The sequence below is a fragment of the Haliotis rubra genome, unplaced genomic scaffold (assembly GCF_003918875.1).
Source record: "Haliotis rubra isolate DU_JTF1 unplaced genomic scaffold, ASM391887v1 Scf16, whole genome shotgun sequence".
Lineage (NCBI taxonomy): Eukaryota > Metazoa > Mollusca > Gastropoda > Lepetellida > Haliotidae > Haliotis > Haliotis rubra.
This window is the reverse complement of record NW_025765558.1, coordinates 2,746,467-2,774,166: the sequence shown is the minus strand read 5'-3', so window position 1 is coordinate 2,774,166 and position 27,700 is coordinate 2,746,467. Positions and strand designations below refer to the sequence as shown.

The window sequence follows — 27,700 nt, the reverse complement described above, 5'->3', positions numbered from 1 at the left end:
GTCAGTCATCAGTGGGGAATCGAACTGTCTGTGGTTTCTTGTTCTGTTACGAACTAGGGCGGTGGGGTAGCCTAGTGGATATAGCGTTCTCTCGTCACGCCGAAGACTCGGGTTAGATACCCACATGGGACAATGCGTGAAGTCCATTTCTTGTGTCCCCCGCCGTGATATTGCTGGAATATTGCTAAAAGCGGAGTAAAACCAAACTCGCTCACTTTTACGAACTGATGACCGCTCAACTTGTAGTTTCATATTGGGAATAAATACGGAACAACATCTACGTATGGCATTTTAGTATTTTACCCCATATTTCTAAACATGATGAGCTCTTTACTTCTTGGATTAGTGTCAATATATGAATATTGTCGGTAAACGACGAATTTCATTCTACAGTTATTCAAGTTGATGTACTGCATACATGTATATCAAAAGCAAGATATCTCCATTGATATATAAATAGAGAATCATACAAACTAGTTACTCAACACACGGTTAAAAATACAGCTTATCGTAATTCCCTCTGTAAACATTTGAAAAACTGACCCACGGAAATCAATAAACTACTGCGTCAATTTTACAAGTGCGCCTGGACAAAAGACAAAAATATAAACATAACGCCCCTTTCCAACAGTACCGGTATATATGATCAAAACCTGTAGATGTCTGAAAGGAATTCAAGTTTTGTTTGTTAGTCTTTTTATCTTTTTTATCTGTTCATTTATTCCATTACTAAGTGAGAAGACCAAATCCAAATGACACGTAAAACAAAAGTTTAAAAAGAACACTCATCATGGAACAAATATGAAACAGAGTTGCGTCCCTTATGTGTGCCAGGAGATAATGACTGTTCGAACCTTTTCCGAGATTAGCTCTAATTATGTTTCGAGTATTTTCAGAACCGTGGTAGTCATGCGCGTATGATTACAATGTTTGAATTTCAAGATTGAATGGAAGAGGGTGTATAATTCCAAATGAACAAGGTCGAACGCCAAACATTCTTTCAGCTATTCGTAAGTAAAATCAATCATAAAACTGACAATCGACATAAAAATGTGTTTAGAAGTTTCTCTTTCCAACGGGAGAAAAAGGAAAATATACCCCATGCTGTCTTCTGTCGTACGAAGTGGCTACATTGTAAACCTATGTGTTTAGAGGTTTGAATATTGTTTGAAATGGGCGTCTTCAGTGGTTATCGGCCTCTGAATGTGTCTGAAATCTAAAAGAAGAATCGTTAAAACGAAACAGTAATGGTTTTAAAAAATGGGTGTCAAAATCTCTAAAAGTGAAAAAATGGTTCCTTAATGGCCAAAAATTGAGGTGGTATTATTATTGTATGTATTATATTTTCGTGTAGAAATATATTCTCCAGAGCCTGTGAAACATTATCTATGCAAGCTGAACGAGCCCTACATGTCATAAAGAAATTCATATGCAAATATAAAGAATTACCGATCCATGCATCATTTAAACTGTTTGATGGAAAAATTCAACCAATTTTGTTGTACGGCTCTGAAATATGGGGCATTAACATAAACAAGAATATTGAAAAGGTACATTCAAAGTTCTGTAAGTTCTTGTTGCGTGTTCGCTACAGAACTGCGAACAAGATTATTTTAGCTGAATGTGCACGTTTTCCACTGTTTATTAACGCCCGATGTCGGGTTATTTCATATTGGCTAAGATTGATGAGACAACCAATTTCACGATATTCAAGATGTAGTTATGAAATGCTTAAAACACTAGATGATACCGGAGATATTAATTGGGTTTCATTCGTTAGAACTATTCTTTTTAGTTATGGCTTTGGAAATGTATGGCTCGCTCAAAATGTAAGTAATACACAATATTTCATCGAAGTATTCAAGCAGAGATGCAAAGACATTTTTCAACAGGACTGGTATAATGAAATAACGTCATCAACCTGTGTCAACTTTTATTCAGAATATAAATATTGTATTAATACAGAAATTTACCTTTCAAAGATTAAATCACCACAACTTAAGCGTACGCTTACTAAATTTAGATGTAACGCTCACAACTTCAAAGTCCAAGCGGACGGATTTGCCAAAACTTCAAATGCATTAGATACCCAATGTCCATTCTGCAATTTATCGCAAGAAGATGAGTACCATGTATTACTTATATGCCCGAAATATTTAGAAATAAGAGAAACATATTTGCCTTATTTTTTCTATAACCAACCGTCGAGACAAAAATTCTGTATGCTACTTCGCACAGAAAATATTGACTTGTTGTTTAAGGTAGCCCTTGTGTTGTACCACATACTTATGTTGAGAGAAAAAATGTAAATTGTGAATGGGTGTTTATGGATTTATTGATGTTCCTATAACTCGCGTATTTACAGGTTGCGCATAAATGCACTGTTATTATTGTACACATGTACTATTGGCCTCAGGGCCACATATACAAATAAACATGTCTGTCTGTCTGTTTAGAGGTTTCTGCTCTTTCCAACGGTTGGACCCTTGTGGTTTACCTGTTTACCTGGACACCGTCCCACGCCTAGCAGTTCCAGGTGTCTTCTGTCGTACGAGTGTCCGGCAGTTTGGCTGACTTTCTAAGGCAGCAGGTATAATGAGTCTGTCCTTGCCTTTGTTCATTGCTTGCAAGCACTTGACGCATATTTGTTGTACTGTTAAATGGAGACCGTCGTTTAACTTCATCAGTAAACTGAACACGAGAAAACTAAGCATCATTCCGTCGAGGGCGAGACAACTTCACCGTCAGTTGCATGGTCAGCTGAGCTGTCCACGTTCCCCAGAGGCTTCGTCGGAGATGGCCAGCATCGCCGTCAGAGGTTGGGTAACTTCATCTTCAAAGGCATCGTCAGTGGTGGGTTCAGCTTTATCGTGAAAGATATCTTCAGAACTATGCAACGTCACTGTCAAAAACATCGTCAGTGGAGCAACTTCACCGTCAGAGGTGGGGCAACTTCACCGTCAGGGGCATCCTCAGAGGTGAGGCAACTTCACTGTCAAATGTGTGGCAACATCACCGTCAAAGGCTTCGTCAGAGGTGGGACAACTTCACATTTCAGTAACTTCGTCAGAGGAAGGTTATCTTCCTCTTTCAGTTGCATCGCCAGAGGTGGGGTCAGTTCACAGTCAAAAGCTGACCCAGACAGCGTCGTATTAATTGTTGTTGGTAACTTTAGACCTTGCAGCCTACACCAGTAATTATGAAGATGTTTTTTTCCGATTTCACAAGATTTAGTACTTGCGGGGCCAAATGCAAAGCTTTTTGTGATTTTCAAAGTGCCCTTCACTAAACGTTGATAGAACAGTCATATGCGAAAAGAGACCATATACAGTTATATGGTTATCGGTATAAGGTCTCTGGCGAAAAGTTTGCAAAATGTGAATAATTATTTACCCTTAATAAAGTCAATGTTATGTGCAAATGATAAAATAAAAACAGATACGTTTTATTAAGCTCTCAAAAGCACCCTCCCCGACCGCGTCATACCAAAAGACGTTAAAATATGGTACTTGTTGGTCCCTGCCTGGCGCTCGGCATTAATGGGTACAACAAGGACTGGTCGGCTCGGAGTCAGTATAATGTGTCTGAGTGGGGTATTCATGCTTCACTGCGGCGTGGTATCTCAGTGGGCTAGCACTATAAAACCAGCTTAAGTCTGGGCTAGTACAAGCAGCCGCACATACACATACACACGCATGCACGTCGTCATATGAGCGAAATATTCTCAAGCACGACGTAAAACCCAATTTCACCTCACCTCACCTCAAAAGCACCTCGATCTGTGGTCTAGCAGATAGAGCATCAGGTCTTAGCGCAGAGTTTCTGTGGTTCGATTCTCGGGGCGGCTGTGTTGGGCAGCCTAATGGTTAAAGCGTTGGTTCGTCACGCCGAAGACCCGAGTTCTATTCCCCACATGGGTACAATGTGTGAAGCCCATTTCTGGTGTCCCCCGCTGTGATATTGCTGGAATATTGCTATTTAAAAGCGGCGTAAACATTCGAAACTTCAGTGATGGATCAGCAGAATCTGGGTTCACAAGAAGGGTTAAGTGTATCAATAATCAGTGAAAATTTGTGGCTCGATTCTTTTTATATTTTTATCCAAAAGACTTTCACGTTTCATTTTTCGAAAAATGCTTTGATTGTGATGTTATTGAACGGCACATAGTAAGCTTCTCAATTTATAAGTTTTGAAATGCGAAAATGATGCATTTGACAACTACAGTGTGCTACGGTTATAACGAATTCAAAGGGGCCGGTAATTTTGATCGTTTTAATCGTAATTTGTTTTAAGCATTTCGACTAAAACATTGAATAACTGACAGGGACCAAAAATATAAAGGTAGAACGGTTCGTTACAACCGTCAGGTCGTTGTATATATTTGCGTGTTCTAATAAACGTAATTTATTGTAAATATATTTGAATGTAACTTGATGCCGTCGTTAGAAACAAAACTCCCTAAAACATAAAATCTATCGTGAAAAGTAGGTACTACCTCTGAGCTTCAGATGCGTGTTAAAAATTATTTCATTGGAAGGCAAAATGCTGCCAACCTAGTTATTAGGATTAGTTCCTGACTAGGTTCCGTCTACATTGCGCTTAGTATTATAGTATGATTATTTTACGCGCGTTTACACGATCAACCAATCAGGACGGTCTCGAGCACGTGGCGCGAGATCGCGAAAGTGCGAGAGTCTATACCATTGCATGATAAAGGGTTTCGCGGTTTTTGTTGACGATTTGACAAATAAGCTCTTACAAGCAGCCGACATGCCTCCAAAGAAGCGAAACCCAGAGGGTGAGGGTAAAGTACAAGTAAAGAAACGCAAGAAGAAGAAGAACAACGACGATTCTGACGATTCCGATAGCGACCACGGAGCTGGAAATGGAGCGACACCGATGAACAATGAACCCGATGATGACATCGATATCGTAAGAAAACATTAAATATCCACCTTTCAATCCATCACATATGTTTTGATTGGTCGGACTCGGGTTATGTTCCGTAATGTGTCGATCTCGTATAATAAATGGTAATTTGGCCAAGTGTAATGCCGTAGGTTTGAATGACGTCTGCTTTGTTAGAAGGAAACAATGGGTTCTGAATCAATATTAAACCACGACTACCCTACTGAACGAGACGATTTATTTTATGAAATTTGTGTCATGCAATGATCTGTGTTGTACTCGTTAATAAAAGCAGGTCGTGAAGCCAGTTGCCTTCATTTAGGGGTGACATTCAGACGCAACTGGGGATAGTGTTATTGATTTTATGATTTGAGCTGGGCACTGGTGATGTATGGCGGTTCTACATATCAGTTGATTCAGTAAATTTCCATGGCGTGTACTCATGTGAACCTGTCACGGCTCTACATAAATCAGAGATGACGATGAATTGTGTGACTAATAATTGTTTTGATCGTGGTGTTATACTCAATGTTGTCATAATGTTTTCGTCAGTTTCCTGTAAAGAATTAGCACAACCAAAACAATGAGAAATGTCAGATATGCCTGTGATAGTCAGTGGGTCCGTAACAAGATATAAGGAAATATTCTGCCAGTTATGTAACAAATATTGTATGATAACATTGTTGAATTTAGATTGTTGTATTTTGTTCTGGAACTGAGCATAGTGTTTCTATTTTTAGATTTGTGGAGTTTTTTTCATTGTCTGATCTTGCATATGAATATAGTCTCTCTTTTTTTAATTCACAGAAACGCATTAGTGTGGATTTTAGATAAGGGATGTGTTTTGCATATATTTAGTAGTGAGATGAAAAGTGTAGGTAAACATTCATTAAGGAGAAGTGTTTTCAGTAGTGTGTTATTTATATGTTTGCAATTATATACCAGTATGCATATTCATCAAAGGCAGTTGCAGCGTGAGAACCATAGGCTGAATCTGTCTACTTACATTGCTCTTGATTTAAGTCATCTCTCATATTACCTCAGCCCTGAATAAACGTTTGTCCAGACTATATGATGATCAACAACCCGTTGATAAATAAATGGACACGCGAAGGTCCGGGTTAGAATGAACCTTCAGTAACCCATGCTTGTCGTAAGAGGTGACTAACGGGATCAGGTGGTCAGACTCACTGACTTTGTTGACACATGTCATCGGTTCCCAATTGCGCAGATCGATGCACATGTTGTTGATCACTGGATTGTCTGGTCCAGACTCGATTATTTACAGACCCAAATCTGTAGCAAATGCCAGTAATCATTCACAAACTGAATTAAAATTTTCCCAATTCCTCAAATTAATTAAATGGAGAATGTTAAAAATTTGTGTCCAATTTTGTAGAATATCACAAATGCCTACCTGAAATGGCTGTGAAGTGTATTGAGAAAACATGTATACCTTTTTTAGTGTTTGGTGGGTGAGTGAACCCTGTGATGTTTGTTGCAGACCCTTGAGGGATCCATGCTGAGTGGGGAGGTCTTGTTTAGTGGCGGCACGAACTGGGACTTGATCGGCAGGAGCCAGCTACCTAAAGGAGGTGAGGAACAACTTATGGTGTGCTGTATTATCGGTATATATGTTGTGGTTCTTTCTTTCAAGGGGGCAGTGAGGTAGCCTAGTGGTTAAAGCGTTCAGTCGTCACACCAAAGATCCGGGTTTGATTCCCCACATGGGTACAGTGTGTGAAGCCCATTTCTGGTGTCCCCTGCCATAATATTACTTGAATATTGCTATTTAAAAGCGGCGTAAAACCCAACTCGCTCACTCACTCACTTGTTCTTGCAACAAATCGTATCACAAAATTATTTTTGAATGTGCATTATATCAGATTTCAAATAGCGATTCTTAACTTGTGTTTGATGTTATCCACTTGCCAAACACCCGCGAAAAGTTATTTTGCAGTTACCTCCCTTATGTACATGCACACTTTACACTTTTGTCAATAACAAATGGGTCTCAATAATAGCAGATTGGTCAGTTGTTTCAAATATGAAAGAAAAATCCTAACTGGGGAAGCTTCTGTCCTAAACAAACAAAAAATATTTGGTCAATATTTACTGTTATTATCTGGAGAAAACAGCATTACCAGCATCTTGTTTTGTTCTATTTTTAAACGTCAATTTATGCAGTAATTTTTCAGATTGCTTCTGAATTCTAAATTTGGAATTATAATGTATATATATAACAATACAGCCTTTGGTTTGGCAATATAATGTGATGCTCTTTGACACTCCACTGTCCATCCCCATTAACAAGCAAACATTTCCACCCTTGATGTGTCAGAAATCAATGTTAGGCGACAGTGACATCTGAATCAAGAAATAGTTAATTTCTAATTGGTTGAATATGTTCTACTTAGTAGCATGTGGGGTAGATCAGGGATTTACAGGACACGAATTCCTGCATCCTATACTCATAAAAATTGACAATGGACGCAACGAAATTTATTATCACGTCCACAGGGACACAGAAAAAGTCCAAATGCTTTTTTGTAAAAATTCCAATCAAGTAACAATAAGTTATCTGAGGTTGCTAGCTGGGTTATGGTATTATTTGCAATTTAAATTCTGTAACAATTTATCTGATGAACATGATTCACAATACGATAACAGTATTAATAAAATATATAAGTGTTTGGGACCCCCATTTTGTAGTCCAGGACCCGTGAAAATTAAGAGTACCAGTCCAAGGGACCCTCATATACAGGAACCGAGTAAATCCCTGGTAGATATTTATGGAAGGGGTGGTAGGGTAGCCTGGTGGTTAAGCGTGGAAAACCTGGGTTCGTTTCCCCACATGGGAATCAATGTTTGAAGTAGTTTTGATAGAAATGAATGTATGAAAAGCACTTTTCTCATAAAGTTGTTTCAGGTTATGAGATGGTCCCACCTATGTTTACTTCCTGGTATTTGGTAACTTACGCTATTGATTTTTTTTTTAAAATTTATATTGTGTCAACAGGCTTGGCTATCAGATTGAGGCAAGGCTGATATATACTTTGTGTACCTTATTCGACAGCAATGTTAGTGCTGTGGTTTCTAGATTTGTCTGACCCATGAAGATCCGTGTTAGACTTTGTCTTCAGCAGCCAATGTCGCAAGAGGCGACAAACAGGATGTGGTGATCAGGCTCGTAAACTTGGTTGGCACATGTCATTGTATCCCAATTGCATAGGTTGATGCTAATGCTGTTGATCACTGGATTGTCTGGTCCAGACTGAATTATTTACAGACCACCGCAATATAGCTGGAATATTGCTGAGTGCGGTGTACAACAAACAAACAAATCTAGGTTTGTCTGCACCATGCCCATGTTTGTGGGTCTCACTAAGATGGGCTTCCCCCCATACACACACATCTAACTGACAAACTGTTATATCATTCAAATACTAACAGGATATATTTACAATTACATCTTCAGTAAAGTATAGATTCTAGTCCTTTTTGGGGTTGAGACCCATTTGGGATACAAACTGTTACTTCTTGTTTGAAAAGTGGAACTTTCACATTTAGTTGTAAGTTTAGTCTTAATTTAAATTTTGTATCAGAAAGTTACAACTGCAAGATAAGTTCATGTTAAAAAAGAAAAATGAAAGTTTTCCTAATTTACCCACCAAAGAAACTGACTTTAAGAGGGCGATGGGGTTGTCCAGTAGTTATAGTGTTTGCTTGTCATGCCGAAGGCCTGGGTTTGATTCCCCACAGTGGGTACAATGTGTGAAGCTTATTATCCCCTGCCGCGCGTTTAGCGCGAAGCGGGGGATATAGTATTAGGCTCCGTCCATACGATGAATTGGAATATCTTAAGAACCGTTCACTAGATTCTTTTCATATTTGGTACCTAGGTTCATCACAGTATAAGAAAGGTCCAAGTCAGGTTTGGTGACCTTGACCTTCATTTCAAGGTCACAAGGGGACTTTAACGTTTTACCTGCATGTTAAGCTATCTCAAGAACCGTTCTCTGGATTTTCTTCATATTCAACCCCAAGCTTTATCTACGGAAGGCACAGGGCCCAGTCGATTTGGGTGACCTTCACATAATTTTCAAGGTCATGGCGACACTTTGAAGATTTCAGCATGTTAACTTGCATGTTAAGATAGTCAGCAAGATATCGCAAAAAATATTCACTGGATTTTCTTCATATTTGACACCAAGCTTCATCTAGGGAAGGCCCAGGGCCCAGTCAATTTAAGTGACCTTCACATTATTTTTAGGGTCACAACAACACTTTGAAGATTTTAGCATGTTAATTGTCAGCAAGATATTTTAAGAACGGTTCACTGGATTTTCTTCATAGACTTTCAAAACCTCCCTTGAATGTTTTTCAATAAGCAATTTCTTTAGTACTAGTTTTGCATATTTCATACACTATGACATTCATGTCAAGGTCAAAGTCAGTCTTGAAAATATGTTTAAACAACTATAGAGCCAGATATCAAGAGAGGTTGACTGGTCATGTTTTTGTTGACATTTAACTTCATCTTAAACTTTCATTACTTTATAAGTTTGATTTGATAATTTGCGGCGGGGGATTATGTCACCTGAGTGACAATGCTTGTTTCTGTTGTATTGCTGGAATATTGCTAAAAGTAACTCCAAATTTGGAATTATACAATATATCATTGTGTGTATAACAATACAGCATTTTGTTTGGCAATATATTGTGATACCCTTTCAGGGTTTGGGATAGAGAACTTTGACAATGGGCCATTTTCAGGCTTATTAGCCATTTTCTGAATTTAGAATGGACCACTGCCCTTGTATCAATAGTAAACCCTCAAAATTTTAATGGGCCATATTTTATTCTAATGTGCAAAATGGCCAATTACCCCTTCCTTTCCCAATCCCTGCCCTTTGAAACTCCAATACCCATCTATTATAACAAGCTAACTTTCCATCTTTGATGTGCCATAAAGCAACTTCGATGTGTGCAAGATTAATATTTGTTCATTACATTTAATAATTATATGGTTATAAGCTTTGTCGTTATTTGGCTGAAATATTGCCTGCATTAAATTTTACCTCATTAATCCTGAAAGTTTAATACTGTCACAGTACTCATGCAGTAATGTTGGGTACTATTGAAATAGAATTACAATAGTGAATATACACCCTTCTAATATATTATTCGGTTATACATTCTAATCTATTGTTTATGAATCATGAGTGTTTGAAATTGTAATTTGATTTCAGTAAAAAACCGAGGTGGACCCAATCTATGGGGGCCCCATCGTATTGCGAGTCTGAAGAATGTCCGTGTGCGGACGGTGGTGTCGGGTAGTACTGGATGTCACTGCGTCATCATCACTACAGAAGGACAAGTCTATACTTGGGGTCAGTTTCATATATCATATAACTTCTCATCCATTTGTTAATACTATGGCTGTTACAATTCACTTACGTGTTTAGTTTACCAAATCCCTTTATTTTGTGGCCACTTGAATCGAATATTTATGAGTGCATGACAAATCAGTGGTTTCCACTTGAACTCATGTTATTTACCGTAGTCATGCAAGAACCTTATAAAAAATTGTTTTGTTTTACTGTTTCACTGAGGAGCAGCGTGATAGCCTAGTGGTTAAAGTGTACGCTCGTCACGTCCCGGTTTCGAATTAGAAATAGAGCCAATCAAAACATGGTTCTTGTACACAATGTTACAGACACTGAAATAAGATGAATGAGTTGTAACTTTTATCTCCCCTCGAAATGTCATGGAAATTGATGTGCCTATTGAAATTCTTGAAAATGTTTTCTTTAGAGCCAATCAAAACATGGTTCTTGTACACAATGTTACAGACACTGAAATAAGATGAATGAGTTGTAACTTTTATCTCACAACCTCGAAATGTCATGGAAATTGATGTGCCTATTGAAATTCTTGAAAATGTTTTCTTTTTCGTTGAAAGACAGATTGTGGCCATTGCCATGCAAACATGCATTTAAATGTTTTATTTTTCAGGGAATCTGACTTGGATTCTTCAAGCAAATGTTCTAAAATATTCTCTCTCAAGATGGTAACAAAATATAGGTAGAAACTATCTTTTCTCAAATTTAGAATTGGTTTTCAAATTGTGTGAAATTCTGTCAGTGTCAATAATACTTTGCTGTTCAGAACTGATAAAACCACAGTCACATTCTGTATAGCGACCTTAGTGATAACACTTACTTTACTAAAACGTCTTTGGTGTTATTTTGGATTGCAAGGCCAGCATCTTGAGTATTGTTCATTTCTATTTAGACAGCAGTCAGAAATATGTGAAATTTGTTACACAGTTGAGGTTGTTGGCCAGTTTCACATGGTGATCATAGCGCTAATATGGCTGTGTCTCCCATAGCTTAAAATAGATTTACCACTGTTGTAGCATTAATTACCGTTGTAATTTTTATGCAGGTGAATTCTTGACCCCAGTCTTAATCGATATGGCTTTTATAACCCTCTTTTCACAGACATACAACAGTTATAGCTTTTGTAGTGTTATAGTTGTTTTGTGCATCTTAATCCTGGCACACCACCTCCTCTTCCCCCTCTCTCACACTCGGGGCGGTGGGGTAGCCTGGTGGTGAAAGTGTCCGCTTGTCACTCCGAAGTCCCGGGTTCGAATCCCTACATGGGCACAATGTGTGAAGCCCATTTCTGGTGTCCCCCGCCGTGATATTGCTTGAATATTGCTAAAAGCGGCGTAAAACCATACTCACTCACTCTCTCACACTCATGCACACTAAGCATGATTAGACTGTCATTCTTAACACATTCACTGGAACAAATTGGACCTGATTGTCTCAAACCATCCTTGACTAACAGGTACATTGAACACTAAAGGATTAATGAGATCTTAATGGCAGCATTGAAATAGATTTTGCGATAAGCTATTTAAGCTATAATTTTTCTTATTCTAAAACACACTTACATGTCATTAACCTATTCAGCACCGTAGGCCGGAAAACCGGCCAAGACGTCACCCGTCACCAGTCCCCAGATACCGTAGGCCGGAAAACCAGCCAGGCAGTAGTCACATCAAAATGATATATAATTTTAGGAACCTAACTAACATATGATTCATTTATCAAATCTATCACTTTTCATAATGCCTGAAAACACTTATTACATTTCAAATGGCCATATATAATCGACAGAAGTAGAATTATGAACTATTTTTCGCAATGTTATTGAAAAAAACGATTCTCAGACACATCAGAGAAAATTAAGGATGTTTAGAGGAAATAATTAAATAAATTAAAGAATAAAATCAACAACAGTACTCATAAAAGTTGTCAAACGAACATTATAACTTACTATTTCCATCTTTATTGTGTGATCGTGTAATGTAATTCAAGTGACATCTCGGCTTTTGTCTCTTCGAACTTTACGCTCGGACACGATGTTTAATGCTAAAATATATGCATGAAGCATTTTTGTAACCTAGCACAATATGTCCACTATGTTCCATAATATACGCATATGTTGTGATTTTTTGCGTAACACGTTCAGAATAGCATGATTTTACCCAAAACTTTCGTCTGAACCTGCAGGTTTTCGTTTACGACGACAGGATCCATTGCTGTTATCTGATTGGCTGCCTTAGGTCACGTGTCTGATTTTGACCAATCACGATCCTTATAGCAGACTGAGGCAAATAAGCGTCATTAGAAACCAATCTTTATCCAATAAAATCGCTTCTTACAACTGTGAAAATACTTTTGGCAAGGGTACAGTGATATTGTTGATGTTCAGAGCTTTCGAGCGATACCCGCCATCAAACAAATCGCCTCACATGTTGTTCATACGAAGCTTCGAAAACGGAGGTATTTCACGCTGTTGTATCACGTTACCGATTATGTAAAAATGAAAATATAAAAGAAAAGGGTAAGGGGATATTATGACGTTACAAATGAAAAAAAAATCGCCTCATTTTTTGCTTCCTTCGGGGTTTATCTGGAGACATATAAATGTGTAAGCTTGCATTTTCATTAAAAATTAATTTAAGTTGTAGTCGTATTACTTGAATAATATCATAAATATTACTTTCATATTTATAAACAGTAGGATTAGACCTTTCAAATGGTGTATGATATGTAGTAGCAATAATGTTTTACAAGCAGATATTTTCCTTGATAAACATAGGCTCCATCTATGACCTCAAAGTCTCTGGGAACTTGGTGTCATGGCAGTAAAGGCCTCTGGTTGACTGGTGTTGAAAGAGTTAATGGAGGTTGAATGATGTGTTAGTGGAGGTTGAAAGATGTGTTAGTGGAGGTTGAATGACGTGTTAGTGGAGGTGGAATGACGTGTTAGTGGAGGTTAAATGACGTGTTAGTGGAGGTTAAATGACGTGTTACTGTAAGTGGAGGTTAAATGACACGTTAAAGGAGGTTGAATGGCATGTTTAAATTAAGTTCAATGACATGTTAGAGTTTTAGTGACATAGTTAACTCTTTCAACACCAGTCAACCAGAGGTATTTACTGCCATGACACCGAGTTCCCAGAGACTCTGAGGTCATAGATGAAGCCTATGTTTATGAAGGAAATTATAAGCTTGTAAAACGTTATTGCTACTACATCCCATACACCATTTAAAAGATCTAATCCTACTGTTGATAAATATGAAGTTTATTTTTATAATATTATTCAAATAATACAACTACAACTTAAATAAATTTATATTTGAATGAAAATGCAAGCTTACATTTATAACGCCCAGATAAACCACGAAAGGAGCAAAAACTATGGCGATTTTTTCCCATTTGTGACATGTCATAATATGCCCGTGCCTTTTTCTTGTATATTTTCATCTTTACGTAATCAGAAAATTATTATAAAAAGATTTCTTAAACAATATGTATGGTCAGCCTTATTTCCGATATCTGTGGCTTCCGCTTGGTAAAATGACATAACAACTGAAAATACCTCCGCTTTCTTCAGATGAATAACATGCTGCAAATCGCTTGATGTCATGACGCTTTTTCGCCACAGTCTGCTATAAAGGATCGCCATTGGTCAAAATCAGACATCGACCTAAGGCAGCCAATCATATAACAGCAATGGATATCCTCCTCGTAAATGAAAACTTTTAGATTTTGACAAAAGTTTTGGGTAAAATAATGGTATTCTGAACATATTAGGCAAGAAATCGCTACCTATAATGTAAATTATGGAACTTATTGACGTGATCGCGGCTTGGTTATGACCTGCATGACAAAAATGCTTCATGTATGTATTTTCGCGATTAAACATCGTGGTCCGAAAGCTGTTGAAGATTGAGCGGCGAGCCGAGATGTCATTTGTCAGTGACTTGACTTGCATTACATGATCGCAGAAAAAGATGGAAATAGTAATTTTATATGTACGCTTGACAACTTTAATGAATGCTGTTGTTGATTTTATTCATTAGTTTATTCAATTTATTTAATAATTTCTCAAACATCGCTATTTTGCTCTTGACAATGTTATTGAGACCCGCCGTCAAGCATGTGTCCGAGAATCGTTGTTTTCAAGAACATTGCGAAAAATAGTTTATAATTTTAATTCTGCTAATAATATATGATAAATTGAAATTTGATAAGTGTTTTCAGACATTGTGAAATGTAATAGATTTGATATATGAATCAAAAGTCGGGTAGGTTCCTAAAATTATGTCTCATTTTGACGTGACTACTGCCTGGCCGATTAATCGGCCTCCGGTGTCTGGGGACTCATAACGTTGTGGCCGATTATTCGGCCTGCGGTGTTGAAAGGGTTAAGGAAGTTTGGTAACATGTTAATGGGAGTTAAATGAATGGTTGATGGAAGGGTTTTTTTGGGACATGTTAAGCTAGATATTGACACTTTGAAGTTTGATAACCCATTATTGGAGGGTCTGTTGCATGTTCATGCATGAATTCAATTTATGAAACAAGGCCAACATGAGTCTGATTGTTTTACAAATAGACTTGATCAGTATGTCAAGATGCACATTGTTTTACAAATAGACGTGATCAGTATGTCAAGATGTCCGTTGTTTTACAAATAGACGTGATCAGTATGTCAAGATGTCCGTTGTTTTACAAATAGACTTGATCAGTATGTCAAGATGTCCGTTGTTTTACAAATAGACGTGATCAGTATGTCAAGATGTCCGTTGTTTTACAAATAGACTTGATCAGTATGTCAAGATGTCCGTTGTTTTACAAATAGACTTGATCAGTATGTCAAGATGTCCGTTGTTTTACAAATAGACGTGATCAGTATGTCAAGATGTCCGTTGTTTTACAAATAGACGTGATCAGTATGTCAAGATGTCCGTTGTTTTACAAAAAGACTTGATCAGTATGTCAAGATGTCCGTTGTTTTACAAATAGACTTGATCAGTATGTCAAGATGTCCGTGGCTTTACAAATAGACTTGATCAGTATGTCAAGATGTCCGTTGTTTTACAAATAGACGTGATCAGTATGTCAAGATGTCCGTTGTTTTACAAATAGACGTGATCAGTATGTCAAGATGCACAAGGCAAAGATAATATGTATTTCTTCATGGGCACGGTTGATTTGATGTAAAAATCTTCAAAATACACAAGTTTGAAACAATGTTTCCATTTGCAACAATAAGAATTAGCTATCGATAAAAGTAGGTTTGGCTGGAATTTTCTGTATGAGCCTTGCAAGATTTTCATGTTGTGTTTCAGGTCGTAATGAGAAGGGTCAGCTGGGCACTGGTGACGCAGTGAGGCGGGATGTCCCAACAGCTGTGGAGTGCCTCAAGGATATCAATATCATCTCAGCAGCTGTAGGGAAGAATCACACACTGTTCCTCACAGGTGGGACCCATAGTCTTTGTTACAATCAATTTGTGTCAAATCAATTACAACAGTCGCATAGTTATAAAACAAAACATAAATGTCTATCTAAAATCAAGAGTTTTTATAAATACAGTCCAGTAGGCAGAGCTTATACACTTACCACCCAGAGGAGCTTGGTGCCGTAAAAGATTAGAGGTATATAATTATGCAGGGCTCCAGATAATTTTTCAACATCAGGAGTACGTACTCCTTATTTTTTCAATATAAGAGTACTGGAAAACTTTAAGAGTACATTTAGAGTACTGAATGGAATTTAATGGAGTACCAGTAATCTTGTGTTTTGTTTCATATATGCACCACAACATTGCTACTCTTGTGTAAACAGGTCAATAAACAATAAAACAATACCTTTTTCGGATAAATACAACTGTAAATGATTCTAAGACCGTAAACCATTGCTGTGGTGCGTATCTGCTACTTTTTCCAAAATATGTCCTTCCGTATTGTGCATATTTTTTATCCGTACATACGCTTGATACGGCCCTTATCTGGAGCCCTGATTATGCCTAGGAATTGTATCTCTTTACATCCATCCATCCATCCATCCATCCATCCATCCTTTTTATTTCAACCATTATCTTGAATAACTTGAATTAACTTGGAATCATGTGATAGTATTGTACTGTAGACTGTTCTGTATTTTGTGTCATGACCAGAAGATGTAAACAAATTAGATGCTCTGCAAACCACAGTGTGACTGGTGATGAATTTTCTATCACTGACTGATCTCTATAATGTCTGTTGGCAGACAAGGGTCGAGTCTTTGCTTGTGGAGACAACAAGATGGGTCAGCTTGGTCTCGGCCATCAGAGTCCGTCAGTCCCCAGTCCCACCAGGGTAAGTCTGCATGGGGAGGGGCGGTGGGGTAGCTTAGTGGTTAAGTGTTCGCTCGTCACGCCGAAGGCCCGGGTTTGATTCCCAACATGAGTACAATGTGTGAAACCCATTTCTGGTGTCCCCTGCCGTGATGTTGCTGGAATATTGCTAAAAGCCGTTAAAGCTAAACTTACTCACTTACTGCATGGGGAAAAGGTTCCAGATGGTATTAGCTTCTTCTGTGGCCGTCAGGGTTTTATATGATCCAGACATATGCCCCCTATACGCACAGATGTATAGAATGGATACAGAAAACAGTGCATCCTGGGGGACTTAGTGCCTGTAAGGACCCTTGAAATTACTAACAAGGAGGCATTTGGAGGTTTAGTTTTATACTTTTTATAGGGCAATAGAGGAGAGAGTGAGGACCAAGGCATGAGTAGGTCACGTGCAGGTTTTGGCGGGAATAAGGGAGGTAACTCAGGGTGGGGGATTGTACGTTCGCTTCAAGGGAATTTAAGGGATTCAAGTTTCCACTTGACCGTTCGGAAGAGAGGATGAGAAAGCAAATAAGCATGAGTCAGGATAAGTATAAAATATTAATTTTATCATAAATATTACGTATTTGTTTTATGCTGCATTATATTGCAGCAATTTGATAATAGCCAAGTCTGGACCAGACAATCCATTGATTAACATCATGAGCATCAGTCTACATGGGATGTGATGACAAGTGCGACTTGTGTGTTCAACAATTAGATTGAATATTGTTTTGTTGTTTTCAGATCCAGTTCAAGGGTCCTCCAATCAGGAAGGTAGCTTGTGGAGCGGAGTTCAGCATGATGTCAGATATCAATGGAAACCTCTACTCCTTCGGGTGTCCCGAGTACGGGCAGTTGGGTGGGTGGATATCTCAGTACTCTTTAACATTACCATCACCAGGAATTGGTTTATTTATATGCAAGTCCTGGAGACTCTCTGAAAAGTTAATGAGGATCTCGGTTTAAAATGGCAGAGATGCCAACCACTCCGATTTAAGAGGAGTTACTCCGATTTTCCTAAACAAAATCCTCTCTCCAATTTGTCTTTAAAAAAACTGATTTTTTTAGAAAAAAATCTGAAATGTTTTTAATGGTATACAATTTCGTATGTCACCAGTAATTTATTTGAGTTGACACCGGAAAAAGCATTGGAAGCTTAGTGTGTGATCTTTTGGGTCTCGATTGTGCATATTCCATGTTATTGATGACAAAGTTTTTCTTCGAATGCATGTCTTAGCCCGTATGTACATGAAACAAAATGGAGCCGACCACGTGGTCACCCCCTGTGAGTTCACACTGTCAGTGCTCAGACTCGGCTTTCATTAGATTGAGGGTTGGCATCTCTGAAATGGGTTTTCAGTGTGATCACTGTACCTCCAGCAAATACAATAATTGTAGGTTGTTATGAAAAGAGATTTTCTTATTTAAATCAAAACTTTTAATCCATGGACTGTCAGTTTTTTTATTGCATATAGAAATATGAGATAATCTAATATACGTTTCAAAATATTGATGTGGATAATGTCCACACTGTATCTAACTGGAGTTGCATTAGATGTTAACTTCCTTATTTTCTCATTGAATTATAACATTTCAATAATATTAAACTAATCATTGACATCTTTAAGCCCCTCTCAATAACCATATCCTTTTACCAGTGAAAATGTTATTTACAACCATAACAGCAGTGTATGGAATGAGGCTCGTCCAACTGCCCGAGACAGGCTAGATTTCTGACGGACGGTCTACATTTATAGGTAGCCATCCCGATGGTCTGGTAAAATTTTTAGAAAACATGTTCCATACATCTGAGTAATTTTCTTTGGATTGTCTAAAATTCGGATTGGTTAAAGCCATTTTTGGCTGGTAACATTTTGATATTACCAGCCCTGGTGTCTGGCTGGGCTTTTGGCTTATTTCATACACTGACAACAGCATACGTTGGTTGACTTTATTTACTGTTCGCCATGGTATAGCTAAACCTGTTGATCTCTGAATTTGTTTCATTTCAATAAAGGGTGAAAAAATTGGAACTATATCACAAGCAGTGATCTGTGAATCGTCAACTGGGAAGTTTGCGAAAAGATGTCACATTCACCATGTTCTCAATTTTGTTGTCCTCTCATTCTAGGTCATAATTCAGATGGTAAATTTTTCGTCACAAGTAACAAATTGTCATTCAAGTGTGAACTGGTACCAAGAAAAGTGGTCGTGTTCATTGAGAAGACACGAGACGGCCATGTTGTTCCTGTGTCGGATGTGGATGTACGAGACATCGCCTGTGGCGTCAATCATGCGGTAGGTTGCTGTCACAGACAGCTTTGTTACAGTCTGTGACGTCCATGACCTTGAGTGCAGGGGGTCATCGGTTCGATTGCTTACCACATCATATGGAGTGAGACTAGTTTTACGCCGCTTTTAGCAATATTCCAGCAATATCCCGGCGGGGAACACCAGAAATGGGCTTCACACATTTTGCCCATGTAGGGAATCGAACCTGGGTCTTCAGTGTGAAGAGCGAACGCTTTAACCACTAGGCTACCCACACCACCCCACATCATATGATAGTTGTTCACTGCATGGTGCTTAGTATTGGGGGATAAAACAAGGACTTGTTTTGTCTGAGTGTCTATAATTTCTGAGAATGATTGTCATTAGATTGTGACATCATGAAAACCAATGACACTCAGGAGTCAGGGCTCCAGATAAGGGCCGTATCGAATATGTACGGATAAAAAATATGCACGATACGGTAGGAAATAATTTAGAAAACGTAGCAGATACGCACCAGACCAATAGTGTACGGTCTTAGAATCATTTACAGATGTATTTATCTGAAAAAAAGTATTGGTTATTGACCTGTTTACACAAGAGTAGCAATGTTGTGGTGCATATATGAAACAAAACACAAGATTACTGATAGTTCATTAGCTTCCAGTCAGTACTCTCAATGTACACTTAAGGTTTTCCAGTACTCAATATTGAACAAATAAGGAGTATGTACTCCTGATGTTGAAAAATTATCTGGAGCCCTGGGAGTCTTAGAAGCATTTTGTCACAATTTCATTATGACGATAAGGGCAGGGGGCTAGCCCAGCAGTTAAAGCTTTCGCTCGTCACGCCGAGGACCTAGGTTCCATTCCCCACATGGTTACAATGTGTGAAATTTCTGGTGTCCCTTGCCGTGATGTTGCTGGAATATTGCTAAAAGCGGCGTAAAACAAAACTCAGTCAGTCAGTACAATGTGTGAAGCCCATTTCTGGTGTCTCCTGAGGTGATATTGCTTGAATGTTGCCAAAAGCAGTGTAAAACTCAACTGACTCACTATGGCAATATCTTCAATGTAAACAGGTTTGGTATCGAAATACAGCCTTGTCTGACAATACAACCTTGTGTATCGAGATTGGGTCTTGTATATGGCAACACATCCTTGTCTGTCGCAATATGGTATTGTCAATCACAATACAACCTTGTGTGTTGCAATGTTGCCTTGTACATGAAAGTTTTTTGATTTACCTTGTGTACTGCCATTCTGCCATGTGTAGGCAACATGACCTTGTCTGACGCAATATGTCCTTCTTTTTAGACATCATGCCCTTTTTGTGTTGACAGTTAGTCCTCGACACGAGGAAAAGAATATTCACATGGGGTTTTGGAGGCTATGGGAGGCTAGGTCATGCCGAACCAAAGGATGATCTTGTGCCAAGACTTCTGAAATTCTTTGAAGGCCCCAACCGGGGTGCGTCACAAATCTACGCAGGTTCAACATACAGCATGGCAGTCAGCGAACTAGGTAAGCAGACAGCTGGGATTCAAGCTTCAGATAAACACCAGTAGCAAAGCACTCTTTTTGGTATTCCAAGTTGAAAACAACAGCCTGGAAAGTATGGGGTCAGCGGTTCAATACCCATCGACATCATACTAAGAGACATAGGAATGTGTTTGTTTTTACCAATACCATGTCTTGGTGCTCGTCATTAAGGGTCTAAGACAAGGGCTGGTTTGCATCGTATTACTCTGGGATAGACCGGACTCATGGAAACACAGACATCTCTATATACAGTCGAGCACCGTTGTGTCAAAGTCTGATCACTCGATATCTCGGTTGTCTCAATATAACATCTTGCTCCTGGCAAAATCCTTCATAATTTATCATTATTTAAGCGCTTTTAACTCGATGTGGATGTCCCAAAAATTATCCTTTTAACTCGATGTTTGCAAAGAAACTCGATATTCACCTACCTGGCATTGGCAAGTATCCCTCTGAACTGAGGTTGTTTCCACACGTTTCCACACAGTGCTGCTTGAATCAAAGGCATGTGGTAGTGTAAAGTAGCTAGGGCTAATGGAGTTGAAGTTGTTTTGTATTTAATTAGGATTAATTAAGAAGGATTTAATTAGGAAGTACTCAATGTTATGACTAAACACTACGATTTCTTTTTCTTGGTCCCATGAATATCGCGACGGTGCTCGACTGTACATGCAACAACCTTGTTTAACCCCATTTCCCCTAGATCAAATAATGACAGGTTAGGATAGGTTGTATGGCTGAAAGTAGACTAACACTTAGCAGAGCTCCAGATAAGATTTAGCTCATGTGGGTACTGTACCCACTGTATGTTTTGGAGTGGATATTATGAATGTTGAGTGGGTATTTCATTTTCCGTTATCCACTGCTTTCAAATATGTGCGTATTTCAGTAATTTTACTCACCTAAGTATTATGTCATTGAGTAAGTTTACTAAGCAGGTATGTTCTGCCTTATGTCATACCTAATCAAAACCAACTTAAATATAATGGAAATGATTTCATAAAAAATCACTGATCCTATACTGACAGTACAACACTAGTCCTATACTAACAGTACAACTTGATAGCAATCGATGTCTTTTTCATTACGCAAACGCTTGTTATAAATATATTCCGTACGCATTTGTTTTAAACTTTTTGCGTATCTAACATTTTAAAAGCGTAATTGGTACGCAACAATTATTTTTCAATGCGTAATTGGAAATTTTCTATGCGTTTTTTACCCGGATACGCAGCTTATCTGGGCCTCTGAATATATATAATTTGGATAGAAACAAAAATTCCTTTTAAATTGAAAAGGAGCCCCAGTGAATACATGATATGTTTTTATGGATAAATACTTCTTGTTATTCTTTATATGACGTTTCAGAGCTAATTCTTCCTCCTTCATGTTTGTCCAGTTTCTAAATGCCTTTTAAGAACTTGAAACCCAGTGAGATGGGAGATTCAGAACCTGAGGAAATCTAGACTTGCTTCATTTAGCGCTTTGGCATTGCAGGAAGGGCTAGGCAGTAGGGAAAATAATGTGGTTCAGGCACTGTTGGACTGACTACGCTGAAAACTATGATCCCAAATGAAAGAAAACTAAGTTCTATGGATAGTCAACTTCTTTATTGCAATGAGTGTGATGTTTAACACCGTTATCAAGCAAGTGTGTTAGTACCTACACTGTTATTGCAATAAAGAAGCAAGAACTGTTTTCTTTCATCTTCACAACTTCTAAAATGCCTCTCAAAGAAATTATGATCCCAAATATAACACTTGTTAAATTTGAGCATTTTGTATTTGAGGTCACTTTTGTATTTTGCAGGTGCTCTGTATTTATGGGGCCAGACAAAGACAACAGGAGAGGCAGCAATGTATCCCAAACTTGTACATGATCTGACAGGGTGGAAAATACGCAGTGTGGGCTGCTGGTAAGACTTGGTTCTAAACTACCCGTGAAGATCTGGGTTAGAATTGATCTTCAGTAACCCATGCTTGTTGTAAGAGGCGACTAACAGGATCGGTTGATCAGGCTCGCTGACTTGGTTGACACATGACATTGTATCCCAATTGAGTAGATCAATGCTCATGCTGTTGATCACTGGAATGTCTAGTCCAGACTTGATTGTTTACAGACTGCCGCAATATAGCTGGAATATTGCTGAGTGCCGCGTAAAACTAAACTCACTCACTCCCTCACTGTTCTGAACTTCTTTTATGAATCATACCCGCCATATAGCTGGAATATTGCTGAGTCCGGCATAAACTAAACTCACTCACTCCCTCACTGTTCTGAACTTCTTTATGAATCATACCCGCCATATAGCTGGAATATTGCTGAGTGCGACGTAAAAAGAAACTCACTCACTATGAATTATACATCAACTGCCGGCTTGTTATTGTATTTATTACCCAATATTCGTATTTGTTCCCCCTAATTGTGATATGTATCATAGTTGCCACACAGTAGATTTGTTGTAACCCTGGTTATTTAGCTGTTCAAGCTGGTAATATTAAATGGTCGTTGAAACTTTCCAAAGGTGCTCAAAAGACCTCTAATATGTAAACATATGGCATTAAAATCAGTGAGGAAAAGATGTTATAACAACCATATTCATCCTCATCATCATCATCATCATCATCATCATCATCATCATCATCATCATCATCATCATCATCATCCAATCAAAGCTGTACAAAGCAGGAGATATATAGCAGCCATCACCCTACTTTGTTTTCATGTCAGTAAATATTTTTGAAAATTCGAGAGAAGTAGGTGGAGATTACTGAAACCATAAATGTTCTCATCATGGTCCGTGGCTGGAATAACACAAACACGTGTGTATTTTTTTCATTGCAGTAATCGCAGTATAATGCTGTCCGCAGATGAGAGTGTCATTAGCTGGGGCCCAAGTCCAACATTTGGTGAACTTGTAAGTTATAGAAACTTTGCTGGTATTATTCAGATGACACAAGGAATAGGCTACACTCAGTGGAACCCATGAAGATCCGGTTTAGAACTGGTCTTCAGCTGCCCATGCTTGTTGAAAGAGGCGACTAACAGATCTGGTGGTCAGGCTTGCTGACTTGGTTGATGTAATTCATCATATCTCATTGAGTAGATCCATGCCCATGCTGTTGATCACTGGATTGTCTGGTTCAGATTTTATTTTCTACAGACCACCACCATATAGCTGGAATATACGTCGTTAAACAACAAACAAACAAACAAAGGCTATGTGTGAAGTCAAACAAGGGTTTGGAGTGACGAGCAAACTCTTCGACAAGAAGGCTTTCCTTCTGTCCCTTTTCAGATGAAAAGTTGATCAGTTTCCTGATTGCTGGTTATTTACACGAGAAGCTATGACCCATCACTTGGGTCTGTGTTTCCACTTTGAAACCAGTGAAGATCTGGGTTAGAATTGGTATTCAGTAACCCATGCTTGTCATAAGAGGCAGACTCGCTGGATCGCATAGTCAGGCTTGCTGACTTGATTGACACGTCATCGTATCCCAATGGCATAAAACGATGCTCATAAAAAGATGTTGATCACTGGATTGTATGGTCCAGACTGCCACCGTATAGCTGGAATATTGCTGAGTGCGGCGTAAAACTAAACTCACTAACTCACCATAGAAAAAGCAACGAAAGACAGTCAAGGCAAAATTGAATATGACCATTTTTTAAACATATCCTGTCTCAGGGTTAGTACTCTCTATCTCTCACTCTGATTCTAATTTGTTTACCCCAGTGGTTGTTAACCAACGTTATTGCATCAAACAATGTGTTTTTCCAGGGTTACGGTGAGAACAAGATGAGATCTTCAACTACACCTCAGGAAGTCAAGCTGCTAGATGGTGTTCACGTCCACGCCATTGCATGTGGCTACGCACACTCCATCATCATTGCAAGATGTGACACAGAAGAAGATCAGAAAAGACTTGAGAAATTCCCTGTATTTACACCTTGACCTGTTTAAGATAACTTGAGCAGGGAATTGCTGACATTGCAGAATTCCATCCGAAACAGTTCTGCGAAACATGTCACAGAAGAGCTGAATTCTCCACTCAGAACTACTCATCGCGACCGAACAAATTTCAAGCATGTCTCATAACTTTTACTATATCTTACTAGTATATGACAACCATTTTAAGGATCTTGTACTTTTGGAAAGTTGCCTTTTTAATAGTTTTCGATAAATTTACAGTGAAGAATCTAAGTATGTTTATACTTAACATCAATTTGATTATGTTGTTTACTGATGTTTTTTCTCAAACAAGATGTTTTGAAGTGTTACAAGGTGTCTAGTATCATTACTTAGATATCTTCATTCCAAAATGGTTACCATGGTGACAGTTGTCTGCGAGGCAATGTGTATATGTTGAGAATTCTGCAGTTTTTGTGAAGGTTGTGAAAAAGCATCTTCACTAAAGTACTGTTCACAGAACAATTCAGTAATTGTATAAAGGCTATGAGAAGATTCAGCATGTGTTTATGATAACCTGATGACCCACACTCACCATGTTATTAAATTTGTAATTTGATGTCCGTCTCTCAAGAACTGGTGATTTGGTGGTGTAGTGGTTAGTTACGTCACTGGTAGGTCACATCCAAGACTGAGAATCGGTTGAAAGTAACAGTGTACTTTACGGCTCTAGGTAATACAGGGCTCGATTTAACTGTCTATATAGGACATGTTTCAGTGTAGGTATTTATTGGAAAAGGCAACAAAATCGTTGTCACCAACATGCGCTAACCCTTACTGATGCAAACAACATTGGTCGTTAAATACATTCAGTCCCTGTAAGTGTGATTTACCATGCTCCCTCACCAAACCATGTGTTAATGTCAGATGATTTTCTTGTTAGCTTTGTGCATTTTTCAACTTTGATAAATTTATGGGACAAGGGTCCAGCCTGTTTGGGGTTTTTTCAGGTGCAACAAGGTTTTAACCAGGTGCAGCTTGTTTTGTCAGCTTGCACCTGGTGAAAGTATAGATCTAATTTCCTAAAATCGAGCCCTGTAATTGTCTGTTACAAGAAATACAAGGATTTTGGTTTCTGGTGCCAGTTTTTAAGTTACCGTTCCTTGATTCCAAGACTGCTAAAACAATTCAGGATTGTTTTAGCAATGTCAAACAAAACCATGAGGACGAGATGTCAGATTGTCACACCATGCAATGCTCTCTGATAACTGTATATGATCTGTATAACTTTCTTGAGACTTCATACATTCATAAACACCAAAAGTCTAGTTCCAACAAGTACGCATCTGTTCGAGGTCTTGTTGAGTATATATATCAAGGAAGTATCAATCATATGTTAGGTCAGAGTTTTGGACTGTTTGTATTTGCCGTTCTATAAATGTAAACAATGTGGTGAGCGTCCAAATTAAATGCAAATGTAATTTGCAAGTTTCTAAAATAACATTGAAAGAGATGCTCAGGGTCTCTAGTTCGTATACGTGAAAATCCAAAGGGACTTGGTTTATTTTTAAAAAACCCAACTTTTGAAGCACTAGTCCAATATGAGTAGCAGACAAGTCAGATTTGACCAAAGGTGTCTACCCTTACTGGCCGTCATTAAACTTTGGGCGAGTGCTTGAATTCAGTGCAAATCAGTCCCTCTAGTGGAGGGATTTCCCTTGTTTTAAGTCTGTACAGATACTATTGCAATAAATCAAATATATCAAATATTTTAAAACTAGTGCACCTATCTGAAGCGGGTTATGTACTCATTGCTGTGCTATGTAGAGAATCATCCTTCATGTCAGCCATTTGATGCGTTGTAAATACCATCTGCATTCATCATTGTATTCATTGTCTGTTTCTGTCCAGTTTCGCATTCACGTTGGATTACCTTCACCTTGGAAATATAGTCCAAAGCATTACCTCTCTTCTGACTTTGTACAAGAAACCTGTATGTTTGAGATGTTAGAAATGGGAACCAGTCTTATGTTTTGTACCACACCAATTTTTTCATTGTCCTCTGGGGTAGCCTAATGGTTAAGGCGTCCGCTTGTCATGCTGAAGACCCAGGTTCGATTCCCCACATGGGTACAATATGTGAAGCCCAACTCTGGCATCCTACCGCTCATGATATTGCTGGAATATTGCTAGATGCGGCGTAAAACCATAATCACTCACTGTCCTCTGGGCCAAAAGCAAAATGTGGATGGCTTTTATTGATACCATAATAACCTGCGACAGGGAACAACATTGCATAACATAACCACTTGTCTGTTAGTCCAAGACTAGTGAAAATCTTGAGGATCTAATTTCTACTGAAAGCTGGTTATCTTGCATTAGTTTGAATTTAACTGCAGTCAGGTTGGATATGACCATCCTCTTGCCATTGACCTTTGTTGTGAGTAATGAGACTGTATGAACCCATCCATTCGTAGATCATGGGTGTTTTGTCCACTGTGAAGCGTTAATAACATTAGTGATTGTTTCATGTTGAGCTAGGGGTGGTGGGCTTGTTAATAATTCGCCCATCATGCAGAAGGCCCGGGTTCGATTCCCCACATGGGTACAGTGTGTGAAGTTCATGTCCCGGGATATTGCTGAAATATTGCTAAAAGCGACGTAAAACCATACTCACTCATGTTGAGGTACTATAGAGGATGTTTTATTTGTACAGATCTCGGAACATTGGTTAAAAACTCTGCAAGAAATTGAAGTTCCTTTCTGTTGATTTGAAGTTTTCTTCACTGTTTGCTTATTTTGTTAACTATGTTTACTATTTGAAGGTTTCATATTTGTTCAGTTGGTGATCGTTTCCATGGTGATGAGTAATCCAATTTGAATGTGAATCTAGCAATCAGAAACCTTTGGTGTCGTGTTTACAAGGCATGTTATGTGTAACATCGTCATTACTTGTTAGTTATCATTTTTTAGCTGTTTGGTCCAAACATGATTTTGTCATATTTGTGTAAAGGGCATTCAAAAAATCAAATAAAAGTCAATGTATATGAAACTGGATTTTACAAAATGTTTCTCAACCTTGCTCTTCTCTCCTAAGTCGAGCCAGGTTCTAACACTTCTAACCTTCACTGTGTGGGAGTTGTGTCCCTTGGATTTGATAGAAACTTTTGGGTTTGAATTAGGGCTGCAACGATTCACGCAGATCTCAATATACGATTTTCGATATTGGACCCTCGATTCGATTCTTCATACAAAAAACATCAGATTTCATTTAACTCTCAGAGTTTATTAAACAAAACATCACACTGAAAACTTTTT

At 38.4% G+C, this 27,700-nt stretch overlaps 1 protein-coding gene across 1 annotated transcript; it reads left to right on the top strand.

Moving 5' to 3' along the window:
- The first annotated feature begins 4,684 nt into the window (after positions 1–4,684).
- LOC124271398 (protein RCC2-like) lies at positions 4,685–27,434 on the top strand. Its single transcript, XM_046706539.1, has 11 exons — positions 4,685–4,932; positions 6,413–6,503; positions 10,161–10,301; positions 15,630–15,761; positions 16,552–16,640; positions 17,405–17,519; positions 18,792–18,958; positions 20,274–20,454; positions 22,282–22,387; positions 23,317–23,389; positions 24,254–27,434. The coding sequence occupies exons 1-11, from the start codon at positions 4,708–4,710 to the stop codon at positions 24,425–24,427; spliced, it is 1,494 nt and encodes a 497-aa protein (XP_046562495.1). The 5' UTR covers positions 4,685–4,707; the 3' UTR covers positions 24,428–27,434.
- The last annotated feature ends 266 nt before the right edge of the window (positions 27,435–27,700 follow it).